General features: G+C 43.9%; 1 protein-coding gene across 2 annotated transcripts in view; it reads left to right on the plus strand.

Annotated features, from left to right (window-relative positions):
• Window positions 1-469: 469 nt before the first annotated feature.
• The window catches only part of LOC146977159 (zinc finger SWIM domain-containing protein 6-like), a 46,442-nt gene continuing 19,150 nt past the window's right edge, over window positions 470-27,761 (plus strand). The window contains exons 1-2 of one of the 2 annotated variants that reach the window (XM_085793139.1): window positions 818-1,292; window positions 1,329-1,442. In XM_085793139.1, the coding sequence (XP_085649265.1) occupies window positions 953-1,292; window positions 1,329-1,442 (454 nt within the window). In that variant the 5' untranslated portion in view covers window positions 818-952. Of the gene's footprint in view, window positions 1,443-27,761 lie in introns of both variants that reach the window. The other variant, XM_085793138.1, reaches the window with a different exon arrangement.

A 27,761-nucleotide genomic window follows, 5' to 3' on the forward strand; every position in this document is an offset into this window, starting at 1 on the left:
CATTAAGCAGCTGATAACACAGAAGCTGAGCAGTTGTGCCCCTGGGGGCAACTGGGGAAAGCACAACACGACTATTGTCCATGGAGGGTTTTGGTTTTGTCCAGTTGGCCTCAGGGGAGTAATGGTCAGGGTCAAGGAAACTATTTCAAGTAGTTTTTAGAGGTTCATCTGATGCCAATGTATGATAAATATAGGGGGGGAAAAGTACATATTTACTGTTTTACTCAGCTGAACTTTTGTAATCTTGTTTTTCTCATGTTAAGTAAATGAGACACTCGACATTTTCAATCTTTCCACCGTATCTTTCCTGTAAATTTGCTCATTTTCATATACACAGTGGTTCTCTGTCATTCTCGACAATGAGTTGTGTTTCCTTTAAACGGCCCCACATTCCAGCGGACTTTAAACGTCACACACACATACACACACACACACACACACACGGGGCGGCGCTGCGTTCACTTGCCCCCTCCCCCAAAACCACGAGGCTCCGGTGTTGACAGGCCAATCACCGCCCCCACAGGCAGCCAGCAGGCAGCCAGCGTTCTGCCCGGCTTCACAACTCACAACAGCGGACAAAAGGGCTCGTCTCTTCGGCTGTAATAATACCCGTTAACAGCCGCTGGTGGAGGAAAAGGGCACCGTGTGGAAGAAGTAGTGCGGTTATCACGGCGACGCCATGTTTTAGAACGGATTTTTTTATTCGGTTTCTAGGCGACTCACAAAGGACCAACGGCCGTGCGGGAATTCCGCCCGGACAAGCTCCGCCCCCCCGCTTAATTTGTCAACAAAGGGGTTTGACAAGCTCGACGAAGCCCCGCCCCCATGTTCCCTTAAAAGGATGATTTGGTCATACACGGCCAACAATCAAGCCGTGAGTAACCGTTTTCCCTTCCCCATCCCGTTCATATGGTGCGTTGACTTCCTCCGTCGCCGTTAAAGCGGAGCTATCATGGCGGAGCGCATGCAGCAGCCCCCGGCCAAGCGGCTCTGCTGTAGACCGGGATACAATGCAACATGTAGGCAAGGCCAGCGGGCCGTGTGGGCGACGTGTGGCGGCGGCGGCGGCGGCGGCGGCAGCGGCTCGGCAGCCTCCCAGGGCGAGTCGGGCAAAACCCAGAGCCCGGAGACTCTCCTGGACATCGCGGCGAGGAAAGTCGCGGAGAAGTGGCCGTTTCAGCGGGTCGAGGAGCGTTTCGAGCGGATCCCGGAGCCCGTTCAGAGACGGATCGTGTACTGGTCTTTCCCGAGGAGCGAACGGGAGATCTGTATGTACTCGTCGTTCAACACCGCCACCACCACCACCACCACCGGCGGCGGCGGCGGCAGCGGGGAGGAGATCGGGAGTAGCAGCGCGGAGAGCAGCGACGACACGCGGCTGCCATTCCGACGGGGCATCGGTCTGCTGGAGAGCGGCTGCGTGGACAACGTACTGCAAGTCGGTGAGTGGTGGTGATGTGATGATGATGATGGGATGGGACCGGACCGGACACACCGACACCGAGCACAAACACAAGCAGTTAATAATAATAATAATAATAATCAGCCAGCAATAAAAAAACAACAACAACTCAGCCTGTATTTAATACCATCTCGCTGAAAAACGAAGGGAGATAACGTGACAGGCTTTGACAACAAAGGGTGAAGCGGTCAGACGACACACACACACACACACACACACACACACACACACACACACACACACACACACACACACACACACACACACACACACACACACACACACACAGAGGGGCTACAATGGGGCTTTAAATCTGTTGGCTGCATGAATGGGAATGTGTGACTGGGGCATTTAAATCCTGTTTTGCTCGGGGGCAGTTTGAATGTGAAATGCAGGGTAACGACAAAGCCTCAAAATCCACTAATTGCGGTGAAAATCAAGCTGTGGCTTTAACAAAAAAGAAAAGAAAAAACAGGAATCCCCACATCTCATCCCCACCAGTGAGAAACGTTAACAGAATAAAACATAAGTAGGGTATATACCCACATTTCTACTTCTGCTGGTTCAGGGGAAATAATGTAAAACCTTTGCTATGGGGATTTGTGACACAAAAGCCCCAAAGATTTTTCTGAAGCAGGTTTTAGGGTCAGATCAGACATGCTGTATCATCAGAAATCACCCAAACCTACTTCGCTGATTGATCTCCTGTGACATAAAATGAGCATTTAGAGGCATAAAGCTGTGTTTTTGTACTAAATCTTGCAACTTCTCGCTGGATTTGTCACGTTCAATACTTCAATAATCCACAGCAAGAGCTTTTAAAACCAGTTTCTTTTTTTTTTTTTAAATGCTCGCACAGAACTGTTGAGTAATAAGGGAAGTACTCGGTGTTGGGTTGGGTCTCAACTGACACACATTACATCTGAATGAGTTGTTCAGTGTGGCACAGTTGAGATGCTGATGAGTAATAATTGTGTCTGTGTGTGTGTGTGTGTGTGTGTGTGAGATCAGCAGACGCATTGTGCCTCACTGTTCTGCAGCGAGAAGTATGTGTGTGTGGAAGGGAGGGGAGGGGGGCGGGTTAACGTGCAAGCCTCACATTATAGTCATTGTATATTTAGATCTAGTGGAGCCACGGTGTGTTTTTAGAGCAGAAAAAAAACCCTCAGAGAAGTGAATGTGGGCAAAGATGAGACCAGAGCATCAGGGTTACCGTATCTTGCTTGCTTCTAACCCACCGTGTGTATATGTGTGTGTGTGTGTGTGTTTGAGTGAGTGAAACAGGAACAGACACCTGCATGCGCACTAACTTGACAAGTCGCTTGTGCATGACAAACTTTTCCCCACCAGCAGCAGCAGCAGCAGCAGCAGCAGCAGCGTGCATCGGTGACTCTGCAACATTTTAGATTTAATGTCATTCAGTTCAGCTTTTCCTTCTTATTTTTTTTTATTTTTTATATTTTACATGCTAAAAAAAAAACAACAGCAGAGCAGCACAGGCCCCTTCTTTGAGATTTAATCACCCAGCAGCACACATATCAAATACCCCAGCATTCCTATTGTGAGCTTGGCACTTTGTTCCTATTTTCATGTTCATTTGTGTCTTTCAAGCTTCCTGTTGCCTCCGAAAGGAAAGGCAAACAAAAGCAGCTTTTCACTCCCTTGTTAAGTAGAGGAGATTTGGAAGGAGGAAGCGTATTGAGCCACAACGATTCTGTTTTAAATGGGCCACGATTCACACCAGTCCACAGCCAATTGGTTCAGGGTTTTTTTTTCTCCTCTATGTGTGTTTGTGTATCAATAATTGGGAAAGAAAACAGAAGACGAAGAGCGCGATTGGCTCGTGAGAGAGAAGCAGATTGGAGAGATAGCTCACTTTAATGAAGCCAGTCTTTGGGTTGTTTATTTTATTTTTTACAGCCTTTATCATTGCAGTGGTCAGCTGGGAGTCTCTTTGATAGTGTTGCAGTCTGTCACCTACAGAGTCCAGCAGCCTCAAGCCGGGACACCTTCTTCTTCCCGGAGAGAGAGAGAGAGAGAGGACTGTAATCCCATTACTCTGCATGGTTAATTTGAATTGTAATGCAATCTGAACACTTGAGTTTCTTTCTGCGTGAACCGTCCCCTCTCACTTTTAAATGCAGGAGGTTCATGTGGGCTTTGTGTCCTCAACTGAAGGGAATACACACTCACATCACACACTAACACACACACACACACCAGCCTCTGTCCTGCCAAAGCGAGAGGCCTACATATTCCCACATATTTGGAAATGTTTCTATAGGGAAGAAACTGAATCTGGGTTGTTATTCCACACAGTGAGGGAGGGAGGAGGGGGGGCGGTGGCTCTTGATATGCATGCTCACAAAGAAGAATAACAGTAGTGCACACACACTCACTCACACATATATACACACACATAGGGAGGGTTTCTTGGCTGATTGCACCCCAGCCTGGAATTTGCTGGAAAAATAGAGCCAAGAAGTGATAAATAAAAGATGTAATCTCCCCACGTGTGGGCCGTACCAGAGCAGGGAGGTTTTTCGCTGCAGACCTGGAGGAAATGAATTGGCACACATTTGCTGTGTGCAGAGTCGGACCCTCCACCACAACAAACCCTCACTGTTAATCAGTGCACAGATAAAGGAAGCCATTTTTTTTTTTAACTTACAAGAGAAAAATACCGCAGCTTCTTGAGTTTAGACTTGAGGGCTTCTTTATTCCCCAGGTTGAAGCCAATATCGTAGTTTGTAGTGATGTTATTGAGCTGCGAGCCGGACCGAGCTCCTCCACCGGCACCGAAGAAATAACTAAAGTGTGCTGCTGCTGCTCCAAAGACACCGATGTTGGCTGCAGGCGATTTAACACCAGACAATAGCAGAAGTATCCAGAGCTGCCGAAATCAGTTGATTACTAGTTGACTTTTAAGTGACTTTTACACCAAAAATCCAGATAATTTGATGTTTGCGGTGTCTCAAATGTGAAAACAAACCAACTTTTTTCAACTTATACTATTGGAGGATAAAGATTTGACACTATTTTCTGTTTTATAGTCCCACCTATAATTAGTAAATCATGAAAATAATCATCATCTTTATAGTAAATGAATACAGTGATTAGTTGCAGCCCAAACAGCGGTCTAAAAGCCTTTGTTAAAGTGCACCAACATTTAACATTTAATTTGTTTTGCAGTTTTAACAGCCACAGTAGAGGCTTAAACAGTAATTATTCCTTTATAACTGGTCATTAATTGTTGCTATGGTTTCCATCAGAGGTCTAATTGGCTTTAAAATTCCACGAGCTTCTAAATTGAAAGTGGGAAAGTCACAGTCAAGGCCCTGAGTCATAAAAATTAAAGACTTACCCAGATTAATGCATAAAGTGAAAGGAAAATGAGCTGTTTAGAGGCCGATGCGGCCGATAAAACACCAAGCTGAAGACAGATGTGTGAACTCTGAGGTCAAAACGAGAGTGCATCAGTGCAGAGGAAGTGTTTCTACACTGTCCAAGTCAAACTTGAGCTTCGCTGTATACGCAAAACACAGCACAGAGAGAGAGAGAGAGACGGCACCTTATTGAAACCGATTCAACAGCTTTTCAAACCCACAGAGGAAGACCAGCTCTTCTGGTGTGAAGTGACTTTCATGCAAGAAAAGCAGCAGCTTTCATCGTACTGCACTCGGGTCAGAAAACACAAATACATCCTGTGTGCACAACTCTGATGCCGAGACAAATAAAACTACAATGACGCTTCGAGGGAAATTATCTACAGGGCGCCAAAACAGAGTCTTAACATTGTAGCTGTAAATGTCCAGCTAAAAAGAAAAAGAAAAACATGCAACTCCCACCCTGCAGATGTAGATAAACCCACTATTATATTCTGAAAAGACAGTTGAGCCTGAAGCTAAAACTGTCATTTGATAATGACAGTTTTAGCTTCAGGTTATAATAAGTGATAATAACTTGTTTTGTCCAGAGCGCTCCAAAATTATTGATTTACCAGCACATATTCTACAACGAATCCTCACAATGAAGAAGCAGGCGTTCAGGATGGTTTGATAGTTTTGCTTTAGAGGTGACGTAAATGTTCATTCAACAGTAACATCAGCTAATCAGCACAAATCAGTCGTTGCTTTCAAATCTATCTCAGTTCGTCTTTTGTTGTACTTGCTTTAAATGAATGATGTTTCCTCAGTAATGTCTTCATAACATTTGGACCGGGTCTCTCCTGTAAAAAAGAGATGATTGTATTAATGATGATGATGATACTGTTGTGTTAGTCAGAGCATTTACAGTCAGCCCCTCTGGTCATTATTTCATCCAGCTGTTGTTGATATTCCTGAGTCATGACCACTCATGCTGAACCTCATAGTGGCACTGCAGGAAAAAGTCAGGGACTTACCAGAGTCATCCGCCTGGGTTCATCCTGTGGGGAACATGAATATTGAGTTGAGTACAAATGATTAGAAATATTTCAGTCTGGATCTAATGCGTTGGATTGGAGCAGCTGATCCAGACTTAGAGCCATCTTTCCAGCAAATGGCTAAAAATGGCCTTTCATAATAAGATTTCCTGGATGGAAGACAAGATTTTAGCTTCATGGTCAGAGGCTTTACTGTCTATTCATGAGAATGTCAGAATATTTCCTTGCTAAAGAGGCTGAAGAGAATGAAGTTTTCAGCTTGAAACATGACGTGGACGGCGCAGACACATGTTGATGTATAGGCTGGAGCTGAATATAGGCTTCAGTGACTGTGTTGAAGTATAGGCTGCAGTGTTTATGTGGTTATTTCAGTCGGAGAAGCTGCGTTCGCTCAGTCAAAACAACTCCAGAACAGTTGGCGTGGGAAAATAATCAAAGATGTAAACTATAACGTACGTACACAGGCATCACGTGAACCGAGAGCAAAGAAATTCATGGTTTCTATATATACGGCGGTGGGAAAACACACGCTGTAATGTGTTTGTTACCCATGCTACCTGGTTATTAGGTCGCATTCAATCAGTGCGCACTTTACATGAGGTCAAGTTCACACAGCTCAGAGGTCCTCCGTCTGCTGTATGAGGTCAGAGGTCATTGAGACGTCGGTATGAAGCGTTTGCTGTCGAAGGGAAATCAGGAACACGGCTCGTTCTTCTCTGAAATCAACTCCACAGATGATGAAGGACGTCCGGGATTATTTTTTATTATCAGTTAATTAAAGAAAAAAAAAAGTTACCAAATAATTTCATTTTGATCCGCTAATTGAGTAATTGACTTATCATCTCAGCTGTAATTTAAAGGGACAGTGTCACAACACAGCAGTTTATGATAACGTTTTTATTTTCACTCGTGATTTTATCACACAGGAAATCCATTAATTGGCCGCAACGCACCAGTTAGTTTCATTATAGATTAATCAGGTGATTATTTTTGAAAAATGTCCATTATAATTTCCCCGAGCTAAAGGTGGCATCTTCAGGACGAAGTCAAACAGCAGTGATTAAACAGAGAAAAACAGTCAATCCTGTTGTGAAACTAGAGAATATCTTCCCTTTTCCTTTTTTACATGAAAAATAACAGAAATGATTCATTCATATCAAATCAGTTGCTCATTAGTCAACTGAGAGTTTCAGCTCTGAATAATTATCCACATTATCAAACAGTATCATAGTTCATGGAGTCGTAACTCACTTATATCTGAATGCACACATGATGTATACATCTGTAGATTTGCAGTGGAGGATATTATCAACCAGTAAATGTCATAATAAACCTGTCAGACTTCAGACTTTTCATTTTTTGGAAAGGTAAAAACACAAAATCCTGTTCTTTCAGGTGCTTTTTGTCCTTTTCTATCTGAGATCTGATTTGTTTGCTCTTCCAATCTAAACCTCTGCTCGCCTCTTGTCACGGTCTAGGCTGTAGTTTGCGTCAGCCTTTCTGTAATTTCTGTTCACTTTAGTGCAGAATTTGAAGCTCGGTCCTCAAGTCTGTCACGGGCCTGTTGCTTGGTCGACGGAGGGCTGCGAGGGAGTGGTCGCCTGCTGTCGCTGCAGTCTGTGGAGTCTGGCAGCGCGTCCTCCGCCAGGATCTTATGTATCTGTAGTTTTCCTCACATTTCATGGTGTGATATCTTAAGAAGCGCTGCCGTTCGCTCTGTCCCTGTCTCTGTCTCTCTCTGTGTGTGTTGAATGTTGATTTTAAAGGGTTGGGGAGCTTCGCATAGCGTCACCACACACACAGTGAAATCCAGCCGGGTCTCTGCGGTGCACTTTTGTCATGAGTGGAATGAGACCAACCGGAGTTCGGGGCGAAAACTTTACCTGTTCTGCCCTGTAAAGGACGTTTTGGCTCGGCGATCGTCTGATGAGGTGCGGCGTCCCGAGACAAACGTTCACTCCCCCTGCGCTCATTATTACGTCCTCCTGATTTGCAGCGGTGGAAGAAGAGCTCGGATATTTCTCTTAAAACACCGACCATCTAATAATACCCTGATATCAGGGTATCTCGGGGAAAACCCGGAATTAGAAAATGAGAGAAAAAAGGATCATGTTGGTGTTCAAACAGTTGTCTAGTTTTTGTTTGTTTGCTGTGAACGCACCCTGAAGTCACGTCACACGTGTCGCTGAGGGCTGCCAACGGTGCGACCTTTAATTAGGTTTACAGGTGAACGTATTCTTCCCTTCTTGTTGGAGAACGTGTTCGCATCATGTTTGCTTGAGTTGTAGCTTGTTTTGCCGTGAGCTAAAACTTTAAGGTTTGTTTGATGCAAGTCTGTAAAAGCAAAGATTTCAAACGTGTGTCGGCTCGTCGTCGCCGCCTGAGAGTTGGAGGGCTAGGGCTCACTTTACTTAGCTAGCATCTTCGTTAGCGCCACGTCAAAGTCAAATCAAGTAAATCGGATCACGGTATGACATCAGATGTGGGTGTGAGGATTTCCTGTTTGTCATAGAAGCTACTTCACTCTGAAAATGTCCTGGAAATCTGGCATTTAACCAGGCATTTGTCTCTGTTTTCTAACATTTTACAAACCAAATGATTAAGAGCCTAATTAGCAGATTAATGGAGATGATGCTGATGAGAGGACTGATCCCAGTTCAGTGAGAAACAAACATCAGCAGCATCCTCCGTCCTCCTCCTCCAAACGTCCGTCTGGGTGATTTGTATTAAATCTCCGATGGTGTGATTCTGTAAATATTTATGCTTCTAACGGCTGAAGTCAGCAAACTCCACTGAATCAAACTGGAGCTCAGCATATCAAAGCGCTAATGTTTCTTTCACACACACACACACACACACACACTGATGCTTACATGCAGCCTCAGGCGTCTTGTGTACACTGATCACTCGCTGCTCGCTCTCTCATCTGCAATTTTATGAAGAATCGATGAGTCGCTGCATGTAAATATGCTGAGGGAGCGTGTGCACATACACACACACACACACACACACAGACACAGACACACATACATACACACACACATACACACACACACACAGCGTGCTCGGGCTTCTAGGTTTGTTGATCAGCATTAACGGTGCATGCAATCGCACCTCAATATGCTTCTGCTCCAGAAGATCGATTTCTGCTGGAGCAACATCAGGCGCACACACACACACACACACTTTTCAAACGAACGCCCAGCTCCTGGTCAACCCTGATGCTTTAGACATGTTTTTTTCTTTTTTAATATATGACCACACTTGTATAGAGGAAAGTGGAAAGACAGAGCCACGCTGACTGTAGCAGAGGGAGGACATGGTAACGCCAGCCTCCGTTTTCCTGTTGTTGTTGCTGGTTAAAGGCTTGGAGTTGTGCCCAGGTATTTTCCAGGTCAGTGTCAGTGTGGCCAGAATTTTTCAATTCTGCTTCCACATCGAAAAAGAGACACATAGATGGACGGCATTGCACACATTTTGGCTCCAGCTCTTTATAACACAACCACATTTTTTCCCTTCTCTAAAAAATGTACAAATGGGTCAAGTTTGTGGAAAAATAGACTTTTTAAAAGAGGCTCATTTGTAGCTTAAAGGGATAGTTCAACATTTTTGGCAAACTGGCCCATTGCCATAATCGCTATAGTCATAGCAGTAGGTTCGTTACCTTTATTTGTCGGTGCAAGCTATTTTTAGAACGGCGGAGCAGAGCCGCGAGCTGCTCAGAGCTACGCTACGGAGGCTCATGGGATTTCTTGGTTTCAAACTCATCAAATACACAATCCAACAACTCCAAAACGCTCTGGTGGACAAGTTGTGACCTGCACATTCACCACGCTATGAGATAATAACAGAACGTTACGAGATGTAGTTGTTTTCGAGGTAAATTTGCCAAAATGTTGAATTATCCCTTTAACAAACGTTAACATGAGTAAAGACCATTTTCATTGGTGGATTAATCCACATTTAGCTCCTTTTGAGTAGCAGATTCTTCATTTTTTAAAGGAAATATATTGTTTCCAGGTCCTAAAATATGAGGATTATATGAATCTCCTCCATTATATATGATAATATAGTGACTAACGCTGGATTTTGGACTGTTTATTGGCCCAGAACAATTTGAATGAGTTGTTGTTGGGCTCTGAGAAGTCAAAATTGATATTTTCATTTTTTCTCAGTGCGTTTCGTGGGCAGATAATAAATCGATCATTTCAGAGAAACAGCCTGCAGATGAATTGATAATCAAAATGATTGTTAGTAATGTTAGTAACACTGGAGCTCTGTGGCACAGAGGAATAAGACACACGAGACACAGTAGTCTTGTTAGTCAGATCCATTTATTGTTGGTTTTTCATGGGTTCTGTGGTTCAATAAACAACCTTGAATATCTCCGACCTTATTCTTTAAAGGTCTCGGTTGGGTCGTAGTTAAAATTTGCTCACGGTCTCCCGCCACAGCTGCTCCCGAATGCTTTAGCACACTTTCCACATCCATCCACGTCTCCCTGATCTGTATTCCTCTGCCGTGTCCCTTCATCATTAACCTTCAACTGAAAGGGAAAGGAGAGAGGCGGCGGAGCAGAGAGGCGGGTGGAGGAGGGGGAGGAACTAGTTTACCTCCGCCTGCCCTTAATCGACTCGATAAATCCCGTTTTGTTCTCAGTGGCACGCAGCTTGTCCGACACGTCCACCTGTCCACGTTAACGCCGCTGATAGTCTGAACAGCTACCGTGGAGACACCTGAGCCCCTCATTATCGATTAATCTGCTAATTACTTACTGGCTTCAGTTCGTAGTATGTTAAATTAATCAGTATTTTAATGTGATCCATGAAATGTGATCAAAAAAACCTCAAATTCCACACAAATTAGGTTTAGAGCAGCAGCGATAAGTTGTTTTATTTGATTAGATGATCAATAGAAAGTTACTACCAGATAGCATTTTGCTACCTTGAATCAAATTAATCTGAATCTCCGTGGGTTCAGGGTGGTTGGGCAAATAAAAACAAGAGAGGTGAGGGGCATTATCATGTGAATTTTTCTCCAGATGATTAATTATTGGAGCCAAAGCAAGAATATAATTGGCAGATACATTGATTGAGCTGTACTCGGGTTTATTATCACAAAAGATAAAGAAAAGCTGGAGTTGGGGAAAGTTCAGTGTTTTCTTTTCCTTGAAAAATTAATTAAATTATTAATCAAAAATTGCTCATTAGCTCATTATTTGCCTGTTGAACGACTTGAATTTAATAATTGGCTAATCGTCTCAGTTCCAGATAGGCCTTCGCCTCTCGGAGCTCGTAGAAACAGTCTCTCTTCTCCGACGTGTGTGTGTGTGTGTGGCGTGGGAGGTTTTTTTATTTTTTTATTAAAGCCTGCACTGTCTGAGCAAGTCAAAGCCTGCCGCTGTCCTCACCTCATGGGACCCCCTGAGGCCTCATGGGGTGGTCTCTGAAGAGCAGCGCCCCGCGGACCTCCGCTGCTCCGCAAACAGAGCGCTTCAGTTAACAGGTGAGCTGCTGCAAGCTTAGCGCTGCAGAAACGCAGCGTATTAGCACCGCTCACCATTCTCTGAGGTCGTTGCCTCTAAAATCTCCCGTTCCTTTGATTTGGTACTTTTTTTTTTTTTTTTTAATTTTTGATTCTCATGAAAAAGAAGCTGCAGCCACTCAGATGGTTAAGCAGTTGCTGCTTATGAGCGCAATGCTTTTCCTTTTAATGGGAACTTAAAGGTGTCATCCATCAGCGGCTGTTTCCTCACAGCTCACAGCCTGAGTGTGTTTAATGAAGACGGATGGCTCACCTCCGTCCTCCTCGGACAACAGAAACACATTCATTACAGCGGTTAGAGAGATCTGCATATATATTTACAGAGTACGGGACCTGGAAGTCCAGTTTCCCCATTGAATAAGAACCCGGTCCTGGACTTTTAAAGTAAATTATGATGTAAACAACGACAAGATCTGGAGATGTTAAAGCAGAAGTAAGCGACCCGTTCGTTTTGGCTAACTTCTTGTCAGCCGATGGAGTTAGCAGCCCCCGCCCTCGTCATGGATCTATTGGTCCTCATCCCTACGTCACCACATTCAGGCGCATCCCTTGGCTGCACACACAGCCCTTCATGCCGTTCTCTCTCCTCATTGGATAAAGGTTGTAGGATACAAGGAAGTATACAAGAAGTTTTCTCCTCGGCTTACAGCAGAGCAGAGTGACTGACAGACCCGTGTTTCGGACCAAACACTCTATGTAAGTGATTGCTGTCGGAAGATATAACTATTTAAGACTTATATTAAAGCAGAAGTAAGCGATATTTTTGTGTTAATATAAGTCTTAAATAGTTATATCTTCCGACAGCAATCACTTACATAGAGTGTTTGGACCGAAACACGGGTCTGTCAGTCCCTCTGCTCTGCTCTGAGCCGAGGAGAAAACTTTTCTCGTATCCTACAAGTTTTATCCAATGAGGAGAGAGAACGGCATGAAGGGCTGTGTGTGCAGCCAAGGGATGCGCCTGAATGTGGTGACGTAGGGACGAGGACCAATAGATCCATGACGAGGGCGGGGACTGCTAACTCCATCGGCTGGCAAGACATTATGGTGCGTTCAAGGCAACTCGTAACTCGTGTATTTCGGACCTGTGAAGTCATATCAGTTCGATCCGGTACGAGTTCACGGGGCGGAAGTTACGAGTGGCCGTTATAGTGACTTTCACAGGTAAAACAGGTCGGAAAAACACGAGTGGGTTGCCTGGAACGCTACAAAGTCGTAAGTCGTGACTTGAAGCTGTAATTTACGGTTTCAAAAGCCTGCCTGGAACGCAGCATTAGCCAAAACGACTGGATTGCTTACTTCTGCTTTAACGTTATAGCTTTATTCTAAAGGGGGAAAACAACCCGTGTGTTCACAGCGTTATCCTCAAATGTCAGTGAACCTGTGCTATGGGAAACGCCCCGCAGAGGTCTGAGGAGTTCACGAGTGGTTTCCCTGCTGCATGTGAACCTGTTGAGCAGGATGAGGCTGCAGCCATCTGCCCTCAGCATCTCTACACGCCCGGCCTCTCTCCTTCTACTTCTTCAGCCTCTGTGTTTGCGTAGCCAAATTCACAAAGTACCCAGACTTGTGTGTGGCACGTAACATAAACACAACGACTGCGAGCCAACACATGCAGATCTCCCTCCCCTCCTCCTTGTTGTTGTCACGAGACCCACAACCACTCACTTCCTGCCTGCCTGCCTGCCGCCTCGGCGCTTTATACTCAGGGATCTCCCGTCTGGTTTCGGTTTATTATTCTGCCTCTTTGCATCGCTCCACCTCCCGCGCTGACATCTGTATCTGTAACAACAAGCAAATGATCTCGTTCTCCTGGTCCAACTGTCGCTGCAGGCCTTTCCTTTCCTCACAGCCCTCCAGCTCTCGCTCCCTGACTCATAGATAGTTTTCGTCGCCACTTCTCGAAAGCTTTCAAAAGGTGCAGCAGCACGAAGGTGAAATTTAGACAAGTAAAACCAGGTCGTCTTACACACATCCTCAAACTATTTGATTATGTTTCCACTGCTCAAAGTCTTCCAGGCAAACTGTTGCACAACTTTGTTTTCTTCGTGTGAAAAATTCCTCTTACTTTTCTGTGACGGCGCAATCTCATTACTAATCGTCCCCCGGAGCCAAACCACACGATAAATCTGTCACGTCTTTAACGATCAAATAACCATTGAGGTTCGCTTTCAAGCAAAATGACAAATTTTTTACATTTCCCATCCCCCCCAATTATGCAAATCTCTTGTTTTTCCTTGTCTGTCTTCTGCCATAACTAATTGAATATGTTTGGATTTTAGGCCATTTATTTTGTTATTCTACATCTTATAATCCGATAGACCAGAATTTCCTGTCTGAGTTTATGTTCTCAGACCTTTTAGAGAAGCAGATACTTGGTTGGTTGTTTACCTGACATTTTTAATGTCCCGAGAGTTTCGCACTGTCTGGATGCACAGAGGAGCTTCAGCTGTGAACACTGTCCTATGGTCAGATTGAACAGGACCTCCACAAACCATTATGTCTCTGACTCAAACTCTCCACGCAGAGCGAACATGACTTATTTTATTACCAGTGAAATCAATGGAGTGCCTCTTTTTAAAACAAAAATTAAGATCATAATCAGCCGGTAATAATCAGATAATGGGGATAATAATAGCCAAGTATGATTCTGCTCAACTGTCAGTTTCTCTCAAAGGACAAGCAGCAGCAAACAAACACACGTACACACACACCTGAAAGATGCCACAAGCTCTCACAAGCCCTGCAAACTCATGCGGTCTGTTTCCGCACACGTGGGGTTATGCCTGGCATGCGCCTACAGGTTGAGTCATTGTTGTCATCTGTTAACGATGAGTAATGCACGGGTATGCGGTGCACTTGAGAACTGTATCGACTGGACTTTAATGCAGTTTAAAGCAGGGAGGGGCAAAGATGGAGAGAGAGGGAGGGAGGAGGGAGGAGGGAGGGAGGGAGGGAGGAGGATCAGACAAAAGTGAACAAGTGCAGCTGAGGAATAGAAAATGCTGAGGAGCGAGTTTCAAGCCCTGTTTCAAAGTAAAAGTACTCTTCTGCATAATCAGATATTTTATTATACATGACATTATTGGATGGTAACTACTGATGTAATGTAATGTAAGTAGGGCCTACATCTAGGTCATCATCTATCAGCATCTGAGAGGGTGAGAGGGTTTAATGTTTAACATCTTGAGTGTGTTTAACGAGCTGATTATGTGTTGAAATATTAACCTCAATATCAGGGCGGTGGCTGTTTATTTTCTTTATTGATTAATCTGCCAGATTATGAGGAAAAATAGTCCATCGCGTCATCCTTAAAGAAGTTGAGGATGATGTCGTTTCATTAATTTGCTCTAAAAAAAGAAGGTGGAGAAAGAAAAAGCTCCAGATTATCTCATCTGAAATGATCAATTGTCTATTCTTCCAGCCGACCGATCGATAAATGAATTGATCTTGGCAGCTCCATGCAGCCACATCGGCTTCATGTGAGTGAGGTGCAGCTCTGGAGGTTTAGGTGGATGTGATGTGAGGACTTGTTGCAGTTATGCAGCTCATCAACAATCCGAGTCAAGCTGAGTCAAGTTGAGCCTGTCTGTGTGAACTGTATGTTCTGCTTCTATGGTTTTTATCTATGTGTTTGTGTACGTGTGTGTGTGTGTGTGTGTGTGTGTGTGTGTGCATGTTGGGACAACTAATCCAACAACATACCCAGGGCTTGTCGAGAGCGGCCGTTTAACTGTCGGCGTAACGTCATAACATTGTGCCTGGAGAGGGAGGAAGAAGAATACTTTCCTACGGCGTCACAGAGGAGGAGGAGGAGGAGGAGGAGGAGGAGGAGGAGGAGGAGGAGGAGGAGGAGGAGGGGCCCCCTCACTGTTAAAACAGGATGCAGGTCACACCTTATCATGGCAGTGCATCAAACCAGATTTACACTCCCTGAACCTCCTTTTTTCTATTTAGGCTAAACAGACAACACAGCTTGCTCAACATTTCTGGGGTTTTGGGGGAAGGAATGGCTGTGCTTCAACAGCAGGTCTGACTGGAGAGGAAGATAAACAGTTGTACGGTGGCGTTAAATCCTCCTCCTCCTCCTCCTCCTTTTCCTCCTCCTGATCGATCCGCTCAGTGTGTCTATTGGGGCAACACAGTTATTTCACTTTCTGCCTCCTCACATTTTTTTTTCCTTTTCCATCCGTTCCTGTTGAAACAACCGACTCGGCTCCGCTCTGCATCTCCTTCACCAGCTGGAGGTGTTTTCCTGTGCAGCTGTGATGTGACTCGTCATGTCATCCTGCAGTATCTGTCCGTCCTTGCTGTGACTGAGCGTTTCACACACACACACACAGATACACACACACACACACAGACACACACTAAACACAGAGTTCAGATCATCATCAGACTCCTCGCTCACAGCTTAGGTACAGTAAATAAAAATGATATATCTCAGTCCTGGAAGGCAGCTAAGTAGATGTATTAATAACTGCAGTAAATAAAAAGAGGAAGTCGAACTTTATTTCAAAATAAGAGCATGAGAATGAGAATTTTCCAGCCTCCCATTTGCTGCTTTTTTTTTTTTTTTTTTTTAAATATGATTGTCGTTTTTTTCTGACATTGTATGGTCCAAACTCAACAATACATTGTAAAAAAACTATTTGAATTCTGGGTCATTTACATTAACACAACAATATTAAGGAAGTGTACCGTTCTCCTTATCATATATCTGGTGTCACGCTTGTATTTATACTTATGCAAACATGGCGTGTGAATGGTGAGATATGAAAATACACTTACTGGAAAGGGTTGTCCCTGTGAGATCGATTAGGTTTTTAATATCGTAACTGCTGTAGAGGCATTTGTTTTTTTCTCTTTCTTTGTGTTGTGAGGCGACAAATAGTTCAAAATAGTGAAAAAATTATGGATTAATTCACTAGTTTTTATTCCAAGTTTGACAACATGTAAATATAATTTGGGTTTTCTGCTATCTGCCATCGTAGCCACAGGCAGCAGCGGTTTTACCACATGCCCGTGCCCGCACTCTCATGTAACACACACACACACACACACACCCTGGTGTTTTCTTCAGGCTGTTTGTGACCTCAACGAAGCGCAGTTGGCTGGAGGTGAAAGGTCACACACTATGGTGCTCATCAGGAGTAGCTCTTGTTGGATTGCCCTGCAGGCTGCAGCAGGTGTGTGTATGTATGTGCGTGTGTGTGTGGACTAAATAGCTGAACACCAACCATGCATCCATACATTTCAGACATGTTGTTATCCGAACCATTAATTGATTAGATAACCATCAGTTTTAACCGATACTGACAGTGATCATTTATTGCTGTGCTAATGGAAAAGCTCTACCGACGATGACATCCAGGTGTCGGAGTGTCCTTAAATGCACCGTCAAATTATCAGTGCCTGCCTGCCACATTAGTCTACTTGCCAAAAATGAGTACCCGGAAATGTTGAGTACCCCAATGTTTTATGTTAGAAATATATAGTATGGGTCTCCAGTATTCAGAAACTGCCGGATGCTAACTTATATATATTGGGCAATTAGCACAATTGACATAATTAGCATAAATTACCATAGTTTCCTATATGGGCAATATTTCAGCAAAATTGACTTGGCTGATCTGGACAATATTGGAGTGGTTTTAGGGGTTATTGATGATGCTGAATCCAGGGCTGTAAACTAACTTTTTGACTCACCTGCCAAGGGGACCGGTAGATGAAAAAATCTACCGGCCAAGGACATTTTTTACCGGCCAAATAATAAATTGCCTCTTTTCGTTACATTTACAGTACATCAGTTTCAGCACTTTTCATTGAGATAACAGTATTTTATAGCAATACAAGCTTAGAAAAGAAGCCAAAGCCAAATAAATTGTAATCTTATTGAATAATCCAAACATTCCAAATTGGGAAACCTTAACAATGCAAAACTAACAAACGAAACACTTCTATTCTATTCTATTCTATTCTATTCTGTTACTCAGAGATGTTCACAAGTCTTTTTTTGCAAGTCCAAGTCAAGTCTCAAGTCTTTGTGGGGTGAGACTTCATCAAGTCTCAAGTCTTTGGTCACAAGTTCAAGTCAAGTCTCAAGTCTCCAAAATATAAAAGTCTCCTGTCTCTTCTGGTTAATGACCCTTCTATCAACTGCTGCTATCCGGTCTATTAAGAATACTGCACAGCTAAATCTAAGAAATTTAAAGCATTTACTGTATTATTATCACTCCTTTATTAGCATACAGTACCTATTTATTAGTTGTTTATGATCACTTTAAATAGGCTATTGCAATGCAATATGAAGAAAACACACAATGAATTTTCCTTTAAAGAAAAACTGTATCTAGAATCAAGGCTGCTCTGCCCCTCTGCATGTGTCTGACAGATGAACTGCTGTTATTATTATTTTTTAATTAGCTCAGTCAACTCGTGGGGGCGTGTCGACCCGTGCAGACTTCCATACGGGCCTTCAGTCATATTTCGCAGCAAAAAAACAACAACAACTTATCCTACAGTAGCCTGATATGTGCCAGACCAGTTATGCAGCAGCTAGTCCCCGTGAAGGAGGGCCAGACAACAGACGTTGTGCCTCACCTGTACGGACGGTGCGGCTATAGGCTATTAAAAAAAAAAAAAAAAAAAAAAAGCCGATTCACAGTCACCTGCCACTCACTCGCAGCTGACTGAGCTGTCAGAGGAGCTCTGTCCCTCTCTCTTGTGTTTGGCTGCACTCTGGCACGAGCCAAAAATAATAATAATGATTGTTCACGAGTCCCAAAACACGAGTCCAACTAGTCAAGTCTGAAGTCTCTGTGTATGCAACTCGAGTTCGAGTCGCAAACTGAGTCCTCATCTCTGGTCTATAGCTCCGTGAGCGCGAGAGAGATAGGCGTCGCACACACACAGCTGCGGGGCAAAAGCGCTGTCAACCGGCGCGGAGAAATGCACGTCTGGTGTGGAAGGGAGGGCTCCGGCTCACGCGGAGCGCGGCGCTGTAGCGCTTCCGCGGTGTCCGCGTGTGACACTGGCGTGAAGCCTAGGTTATACTTTCGCCTGGCTCCGTTGGCAGTTGGCGCGCGCACCTCGGCAGAGCGCACAGGCGTTTATACTTGCCGCATTCACCGTTGCAATATTCGTAGCAAAGACAGGGGGCGGTAGATAAAAAAAATACAATAGGAAGTAGCAGAAGCAACTAAAAACAGAGAAGAAGTAAGCAGGATTTCTCCTATAGCTCTACTATTTACCTTAATTAAAAAGCTCCGGTGTAATTGTGATAGTTAACTACATGATTTGAAAACCAACCGTCCTTGCAACATCAGTGTAGTAGTTATATAACGTTATCGATCGCTCCATGTATTGATTTTTCGCCGGCTTGTTGTAAACAGATGCACATGGAGGAGAGGAGGGACCGGATTTGCATAGTTCCTCGAGTTCTGGGTCATTTGATGGTGTTTATAACTTAATTACGAGTTGTACAAATGCTAGAGCGTACCAGCTCAGCCAGTCTTCCCTCAAATTCATCCATTTTGAACCGAGCGACACTCGCGCGGCGCGCGCCAAGTTTCAAAATCCTGGAGGTGCGCGACAGCGCGACGCGCCAGCGCGCGACGCCGTCGCGAGGTGCGCGTTTACGTCATTTGTGGCGCGCGAGCCTCGCGCACTCGCGACTGCGTCGAGCATAAACCAGGCTTGAGGCTACGTTGCTTCTGAGGGAAACTGTTTTCTACAGCGGGGTCGTCGGGGGAGCTACTTCAGTGCGACACAACAACAACAACACGGGACAAGCAGGACAAACATGTACCCGCCCCCGTGGCGTGTAGCCCTCCAAATTTAAGTCGCCAGGGGAATATTTTAGTCGCATTTGGCGAGTGGCGACCGTTAGTTTACAGCCCTGGCTGAATCCATTTCTGACATTTTCAAAATTCAAAATGGCTGTCTAAACCGGAAGGGACCAGATTGAAATCCATCAAAATCGGCCCACTGGTGGTTAAAATCTGGTCACTTCCGGTTTAGACAGCCATTTAGAATTTTGAAAATGTCAGAAATGGATTCAGCATCATCAATAACCCCTAAAACCACTCCAATATTGCCCAGATCAGCCAAGTCAATTTTGCGGAAATATTGCCCATATAGGAAACTATGGTAATTTATGCTAATTATGTCAATTGTGCTAATTGCCCAATATATATAAGTTAGCATCCGGCAGTTTCTGAATACTGGGGACCCATACTATATATTTCTAACATAAAACTTTGGGGTACTCAACATTTCCGGGTTCACAATGGGGCCCTATGGGCTGGCAAGTAGACTACATGATGATGGGTGAAAATATAAAGCAGCTGTGTGTGAAAGTTCATTTTTGACTTTCGAGATTAAAAAAAACAAATGTCACTATAGGTCATGTTATTCTAAGAAATATTACAGGCCGGAGCGCTTCCTCCCATTACTGGGAGTAGATGAAAGCGCGTTGACCCAAACCTGTCGATACAAATGTATAATCTGTAGGACTAAAGGGTATTAAACTGGCGCAGTGAGACTGTGGCAGAGTACACGCTGTAATCTCAGGAGATGATGATGATGATTCAGCGGAGGAAAAATGGTGACATTCAAAGAAAATGCAGAAAACAGCTGGAGTTGCACCACCACACTCCCAACGGAGCTGAAGAAACATTCAGGTTAACTTCATCCACTCACAGACCCGACGCTTCCCAACGCATGTGTTCCCACAGAGAGCTTCTCCCCTCGGCCTCCTTCACTGACGTGCTGCCTGTTCCCACAAAGAGGTTTTTTTTCTTTTTTCTTTTTTTTTTAGCTTTTTCCCTTTCTGGTTATTTTGGTCAGTATCTTAGCTGATGTGATCAAAGACGAGATGTAAATAATTTAGAGGACCGAGCTTACCTTCATCTTTGTTTCCTTTTTTATTCTGATCCTGTTGTTTCTGACTTTAGCTGCTGGTGTGATCTTCAGTTCATCACGATCCCACAGAACATTTTGTGAAATACACTCTCTTGCTTTCTCTTTGGGAGTGACAGTGATTGATGCCCCTTCTTGTCTGAGGTTCAATTTGAGGCTGAAACTGTGGGATAGTTAGCATAGCTGTAGCATAAAAAACATTGCACAGTTGTTTACAGGCTTTATGCTAAGCTAAGCTAACCAGCAGTTGGATGCAGCTTCAAAATATGAATTTATTTAGCCAGTCTCTCTTTTAGGTTTTCATTTCCTCTTTTTTAGTTTCAACTACCTGTATGACGCTCCATACTCCCATGAATTGTAGCTAGCAAGTAGCTAATCTTAGGTTAGCATGAAATCTGGAAATGCTAGCTCTGCTCTAGTTATTTTTACACTTAAGTTATTGCTTGAATGAAATAAATCAGATGTTTTATGTTGAATAATGAGCTTCAGATGTGCTGGTGTGTGTGGGTTTTGTTATTTCGACATAACCAGGCTGTTCAGCCACCTCCAGTCTTGTATTTTTAAGCTAAGCTAACAGCGCTCAGGTTTCAGCTTCATGTTTAACCCTCTATTCCTTACATGGGTGATTCAGAAAAGAAAAAAAAATCACAAACAGTGCTTTTACCTTGAAAGAGATTTAATAAAGCCCAATCAGATCAACATGTAAGCAAACACTAAAAGCTTTTATTTGATTTTAATTATGTCTTCATGGGATTCCTGGGTTCATTAGCAGCAGCGCTGCAGCTCAGGCTCTCTGTGGAGACTCTCTGCGGTGGATCTCAGGAGTGGGAACAAATGCATTTGGAGAGGAGAGGCACTGTCTGGCCTGCTGATGGTCCTCAGAGTCTAAACAAATGACTTTCTCTGAGCTCATCGGGAACAGACGGCACTCAAACAAATGCTTTTAAATGGGAGGAAAGACGAGGAGGGGAGAAAAAAAATCCTCTTCAGTCCCTTTAGAAGCTTGTTGTCAAACCTCTGAAGGCCGTCGTTACTCCGAGGAAAGATACAAACATTCGTAGAAATGTTGTGAGATTGTCTTTTAGCTTGAACTTGAAATCTGTGTAGTCTTATTCAAAAAACACTAGGCCTACACATCCATATCTGTATCAGTAATTAAAGTATTTCTCAAAGTAACATAAAATGCCAAAGTAGGCCAGTTACTTTCCATCGGTGCTGCTTAGGGCTGGGTATCGCTACTGATTTACTGAATCGATTTGATTCCGATTCATAAGATCCCGATTTGATTCGATATTGATTCATTTGGAGATATTTCAGTTTTAATATCAATTTGCTTTGTTATGAAAGAGATTTTCACAAAACTAATGTTGCAAATTGTACAAAGATGGACCTCTCTAACCTAAAGCAGTTACATTAATGCACATTTATTTATAATGACCCACTCCAGAAGTAAACAGTGCAATAGTGCAACGACGTAGCTACATTAAAAGATCGATCTTAGGATTTCATGAATCGATATCGGATCTTTCAAATGAAGATCGGAATATAATATAAATCGGAAAATCGATTTTTAAAACCCAGCCCTCGTGCTGCTGTGTGAGTCGTCAGTTAGACCGGGGCCCCTGTGTGTGTGTGTGTGACGTCTGTCTGTTAATCCACATGTCAACACAATGTGGTCACACGTATGTTCTGTGTCTGTTTGTCCATTAAAGCCAAGGCTGATTCACCAAGACCAACTTCCCCTTGGCCCCCACAAACTCCCGGTGGGCCCCAAAACCCACAGTCGTGTCCGTTACAACAGACAGACACGATGAAGGTTTTTTATGTCACTTCCTGTGTTGAAATTATTTTAGTTTTTGTGCTTCTCTTCCATAATTGAACTGAAAACCGTCTTTTTTGTTAATCATTTCGTTGTTTTGCCAATGGAAAAACTCAAAATTGGCAAAACTTTCTGAGTTCAGGACTTCTATTATAGTTATAATTTACCTCTGACTCTCACTTCACCTGCCTCCGTAATGCTCCAATTATATAACTCACAAGTAGCAACGAGTGCAGCTTCTCTGAGTGCTTTGATAGCTGTTTTAGTAATCGATTCCACCGCTGAGGTTTCTACTGGTGTACTTTCTGTTAAGAGGCCCATCTCGCTCTCCACTCACTGTGCAGATTGAGTCATTCTCTGAGAGCCGGGACCAGTTTCCTCCCAGTGCTCGCTGCAGGCCAGGCCAGGCCAGGCCAGGCCAGACGGGCCGCGATCATGGAGCCTGAACGGCAGCAATTAGAAGGTTTTTTTTTTATATCCCCGTCGTCTTTATTGGACGGTGGGATGGACGCCATAAAACAGCGGCTTCAGTGGTTGCAGTTGGCTGCAGGACTCCTCCTCCTCCTTCTGTTTTCTTGTCTGAGTGACAAGACCGTTTGCAATTTCTCATGCGTTGTAAAGGCAGCGCTCTTGTTTTTCTGACAGAGCTGAGGAATTTCTGTCCACTCGGTCGGAGAGGAGTCCTTCCTCCCTGTAGTATTTCAGCTCAGTTTGCTATTTCTAGAGTTTGGTCTCAAAAGCAGAGGACGAAATCGGAGGAAGAAGCAAATGAACAACTGACTGGTGTGGAAAAATATTGTAGTCTGGTTTTACTTTTGCTAATTACACATAAAACCAGTGACTAACTAGATACTGAGCCTACACATCAACAAATCAAACTTTATTTATACGGCACCAAAATATTAAAGGGTGAACAAACACAATGAAATGAATTATCAAATAAGAAAGAACAGAGAACAAATAGAGAGCATTGATTGGTGTGGTCGTAGTGTGAGGAGCTTAAGAGACACAGATTGACCCAGTTAACTTCAAATCCTCGTTGACCTCGTTGCTCTGAGCTCCCGTGGAGGTGAATCCTCCGGCTCACGCCGCTGAACCCCCGGTGGACAGCTGTGTGGAGCCGCTCTGCCTCACTTTGTGTTTCTTTGACACAGTTGTCTTCGTCTTTTTGCGTCTCTCTCGCTCTCTCTTTAAGGTGTTTGACTTTGACACAAGCTGCATTAACAGCCACAGTCACGGACCCCCTTAAAGGTATTGAACTGTATTCAGTGTGATACTGAAAAGGTCTTAAAAAGTCTTTTAATTCAATTTGACAAAGACTGTAGAAACCCAGTTTGACATCATTGCTATTAGTTTCCATGGTGATGGATGATCGGAGCAGTCGGACACAAATATGTTTGGGTTTGGTACACTGTTTCTCTTTTGATCTTGATGGTTGCTGTGCCTGGGATCAAGCAAATCAGTTCAACTAGTTCTACTTTTAGTGCTGATCTGGAACCAGTCATTAAGGACAGATGGTAATCAGCGAGCAGCGACTATTGATTGGTTGTTTACTTCTCCTCCCTACAGCCCCAGAGGTGCCTCTGCTGCATCTCCACGGGTGAGAGATTAGGTTCTCCATTGTCATCAAAAGCACACACACCACAACACAACACAACACTCGCATACACAAAGCACACCTTGGCTGAGAGGCTCTCACTTACGCCTGAGTGGCCGAGCTGACTGAATGGCAGACCGGTGTGGTTGCTTGTGAGTCATGTAGTGGAGGTAGAGGAGGAGGAGGAGGAGGAGGAGGAGGAGGAGGAGGAGGAGTTGGGCTTTGGGGTGGGGAAGAAGCTCTTTCTGGCTTTTGTGTGCCGGTAGTCCTGTTAAATGAAGGCCGTGGCCACATAGCTGAGAAAAGACCCCCTGTAGCCGCCGTTTCTGTGGGCGATGTTGCGTCACGGCCTCTGGCGAGAAGGTCTGAACCCCGCAGGGACCCGAGCCACTGCTCTTTCACAGGCTAACGTCCTGGGCCTTGTTTTCAGCCACAAAAACACCCCTGTTGTTGTTGCCCCCTCCTCCTCCTCCTCCTCCTCCTCCTCCTCCTCCTGCTCACAGAGTCACCATCTTTGCTGAATCCTATAGAGACGTGTTAAGTCGACTACCTCGGGCTTTAATTGGAGTGAAGTGTTAAACCCTCGGTTTCCAGGCGAGCGTGTAATCGGTATCTGCAGGTCCTCGAAAAAGTCTGGGGAAAAAAACAAAAAAAAAAGAAGCACCGAATGGAGGGAGGTGTTGGATTTAATTCAAGAGAGTCCTCAACATTTTCCCCTCTGCCTGCTGGGCAGCGCAGTAATGTCAGTTATTAAAATGTTTTTGTGTCTGATGGCAGGTTGTCACGAGGCCTTACTGTATATATACCTCAGTGTTTCCCTTAGAAACATTTACAGCCGCTGCTGCAGTCTCGTGGTGGAAGTCACAATTTGCCACGACTCTGTCAGGGGCTTTTAATTTGAAATGTGGAGCACGTGGAGAGAGAGATGGAGAGAGAGAGGCGGATTTTTAGTAGCTCTCATTATTATAGATTTTTATTATCTATTGATATTCACTGCAGCTGCCGGCGTATTACGCTCACGCACGCAACACCCAGATACAGCAAAAACCATTAATAGTTGGACTGTTGTGCCTGTCATTCGGTGTGCGCATGAGAGCGTGCATGTGCGTGAGCTTATATCACCGGTGCAAAAGTATCCGCACTGGCCCTTTTCATTATGTTATATCACAATTATTGATGCACTAGTGTGTATAAATAAAACCAACCAAGAGTTTTAAAACCTGCAGAGCAGTAAACACTGAATTTATTGGACTCCCTTTTGTATTTAAGTATATTTGTAAGCAAATATATTTAGTTACTTTGGTAACAATTTATAATAAGTAGACAATAAGTTAGTTAAGCATTAATAAATACTAAATTAATTTTATTATTTATTATCATTCATTTATAACACATGAATACTAGTTAGTATGTAGTTTATAAACACAGTTAATGTTACTCATAGGGTCAGGGTTATTCCCTGTATTTATAAACTACATACTAATGAGTATGAGTTCATGCTTTCTAAATGAAGAATTCAGTATTTATTAATGCTTATTGCTTAATATTGTGAACTTATTATAAAGTGTTACCGTTACTTTTCCTCCAGCGGTGGCGACCCGGTGGAAACGACGGCGCTCCGGGGGTGAAGGAGTTAAGTTTGGTTGCTATGCAGTGCGCGGAGCTGTATTATGCAAGCTGTGAAGCGCAGACACACACACACACGGAGAGGAAGTACATTACAGAATGCTGAGCTCAGGGCTTTGGCTCGCCGCCAAGTATACACTGCTGCATGTGCACACGCACTCACACTCAGCTGAGGGCATACCGATTTTTCCAGCCTCCTCCTCCTCCTCCTCCTCCTCCTCCTCCTCCTCCTCCTCCTCCTCGATTCAGCCTCTCTCTTTCTGTTACGTCAGTAGTTCAGCTGTGGGCCAGGCGTGACTGGGGCAGGGCTGCGTAACGGAGAGCACCGTGCACTTCTGTACTGTGTTTGTTTTTGTATTTAAAAGACAGGATGTGGACCGGCGGTTGTGCGTTTTTGTTGTGTGAAGTGTGATTCAGTATGTGTGTGTGTGTGTGTGTGTGTCTGCTCAGCAGGAAAGGCGGCAGTAAGAAGTGAAACGCCGGTTTTTGTCTATTCCTACACGGGTTTCACTCTCGGATATTGACTCCCAGTCCTTCCGCCTCTGTTGTTTTTTTTTTTTTTTGCTCAGTTCAGTTCTGCATCGCTCGGCGCTCGGCTCCACCACATATGCAGACAAACACCCACTCTGTTTTTCTTCCACCCGGCAGGGGTGATATGTGTCAGCTGTGCGTTGTGTGTCACATGTGTGAAAACATTTGGGCAAAGTGGAAATTAAATCTCCCAGCTGATGTTCCAAGGGTGAATACCGCTGTTTATGTGTTGTGGACACATATGTATGTATGTGTGTGTGTGTGTGTGTGTGTTTATTTGTTTCCCACATGTCAGATTTAGGCTATACAACATATCATAATAATCAAAATGTGGCGTCCATCATCGTGGTCAGGGACGACTAGATGAAACAACAACGGCCTCGCGGGTCGCCAGCGCCACAGCCGATGTCCTGCCAACCATCACAAAGTTAAATCCAAAACTTCACACTGTAGACATCCAGCTGTTGTCGTGCAACAGCTGCAGGAGGAAAAAAAATATGTGGCCCCATGCAAGTCTGTCTTTTTTTTCCCAGCTTAACCTCTGTCGCTGATTCAGTGTAACTCAGGCAGAGTCATTAGATGAAGGGAATGTCATCTAGTGTTGGGTTTAATGACTTTTAAATAAAGACAGGAAACACTACGCCCCGATGTTGACACTTTACTCTGAGTTCCCCTATTTGACCTTTAAAAAAAGAAATTACTGGACTTGATTTAGCCTCCCACACAGCCCATAATCAGTTCTCTATCATAACGTCCTCTGTGTATGATGAGCTGTGAACGTAGAAATGTGTTTGTTTGAGATCTTTGAGGTTTTTCAGTCAGAACAAGTTTCTCTGAAATAATTAACATTATTTTTTTTATATATATATATACGTACATCAAGAACTCAGTGTTCGCCACAGTGAGACCGAGAAAAGCACAGACATTTAAACTGTTAAATGTACACAGACGTGATAAACGGTGACTCACTGCGTCAGTGTTGTTCTGACTAAACCGTTACACCATCTGTTATAACTCGTAACCCACTAACTCTCTCAGATACTTTTTTCACACACTCGGATTCTGGTAATCACACAACACTTCTGGTCACAAGGAGGTCGCAGCACACTCATCTTTTACCGACACGACATGTGGGAATTATCAGCTTTTCTTCTAATAGTTGTAATAACGGACTATTAGTTGGACAAAACAAAGGCTATAAGATTTCTCTGTTTTTTCCAAACTTTTATAAACAAGAAAACAAATCTTGAGATGAATGTGTCATGCGAATAATTATCGGTTGCATAAAAAATGCATAAATTGGCATAAATCCGGCGTAAACATTGAAATATGAGTAATAATAATGTATACAACACTCAAATGGGCCATTTTTCTGCATATGTATCAATTTATTTCTCTTGACCACACTCACCTGGTCGTGTTTAGTATAACGTTTTGTTTTCATATCAGAAACACAAATACAGAGGCTTTGAGTAAGTAGGTGTAAGGTTACGTTCAGCTCCTCTGACCCTCACAAACACACACACACACACACACACACACACACACACACACACACACACACACACACACACACACACACACACACACACAGACGTATAGGTTTTAGGTTCATGGTACAATAGCAGGCCTCTGGCTGTGGTGAGACGACCGTGTCGGTCCAGAGAGCAGGAGGGAGTGTTCAGGGGAAGGTAAGCACCGGAGGTGTTGTGGAAGGGAAATGAAAAGGAAATGAGGATATTTGGCTCTTCGCCTCCCGGCCTTCTTCAAAAGAGAGTTTTAAAGTCGTTGACTTAAAGGCCTCGGGCTGATGCTGCCATCCTCACATACAGAGGCA

Source organism: Trachurus japonicus, chromosome 12, assembly GCF_045865225.1.
Source record: "Trachurus japonicus isolate A0001 chromosome 12, Traja_1.0".
NCBI lineage: Eukaryota > Metazoa > Chordata > Actinopteri > Carangiformes > Carangidae > Trachurus > Trachurus japonicus.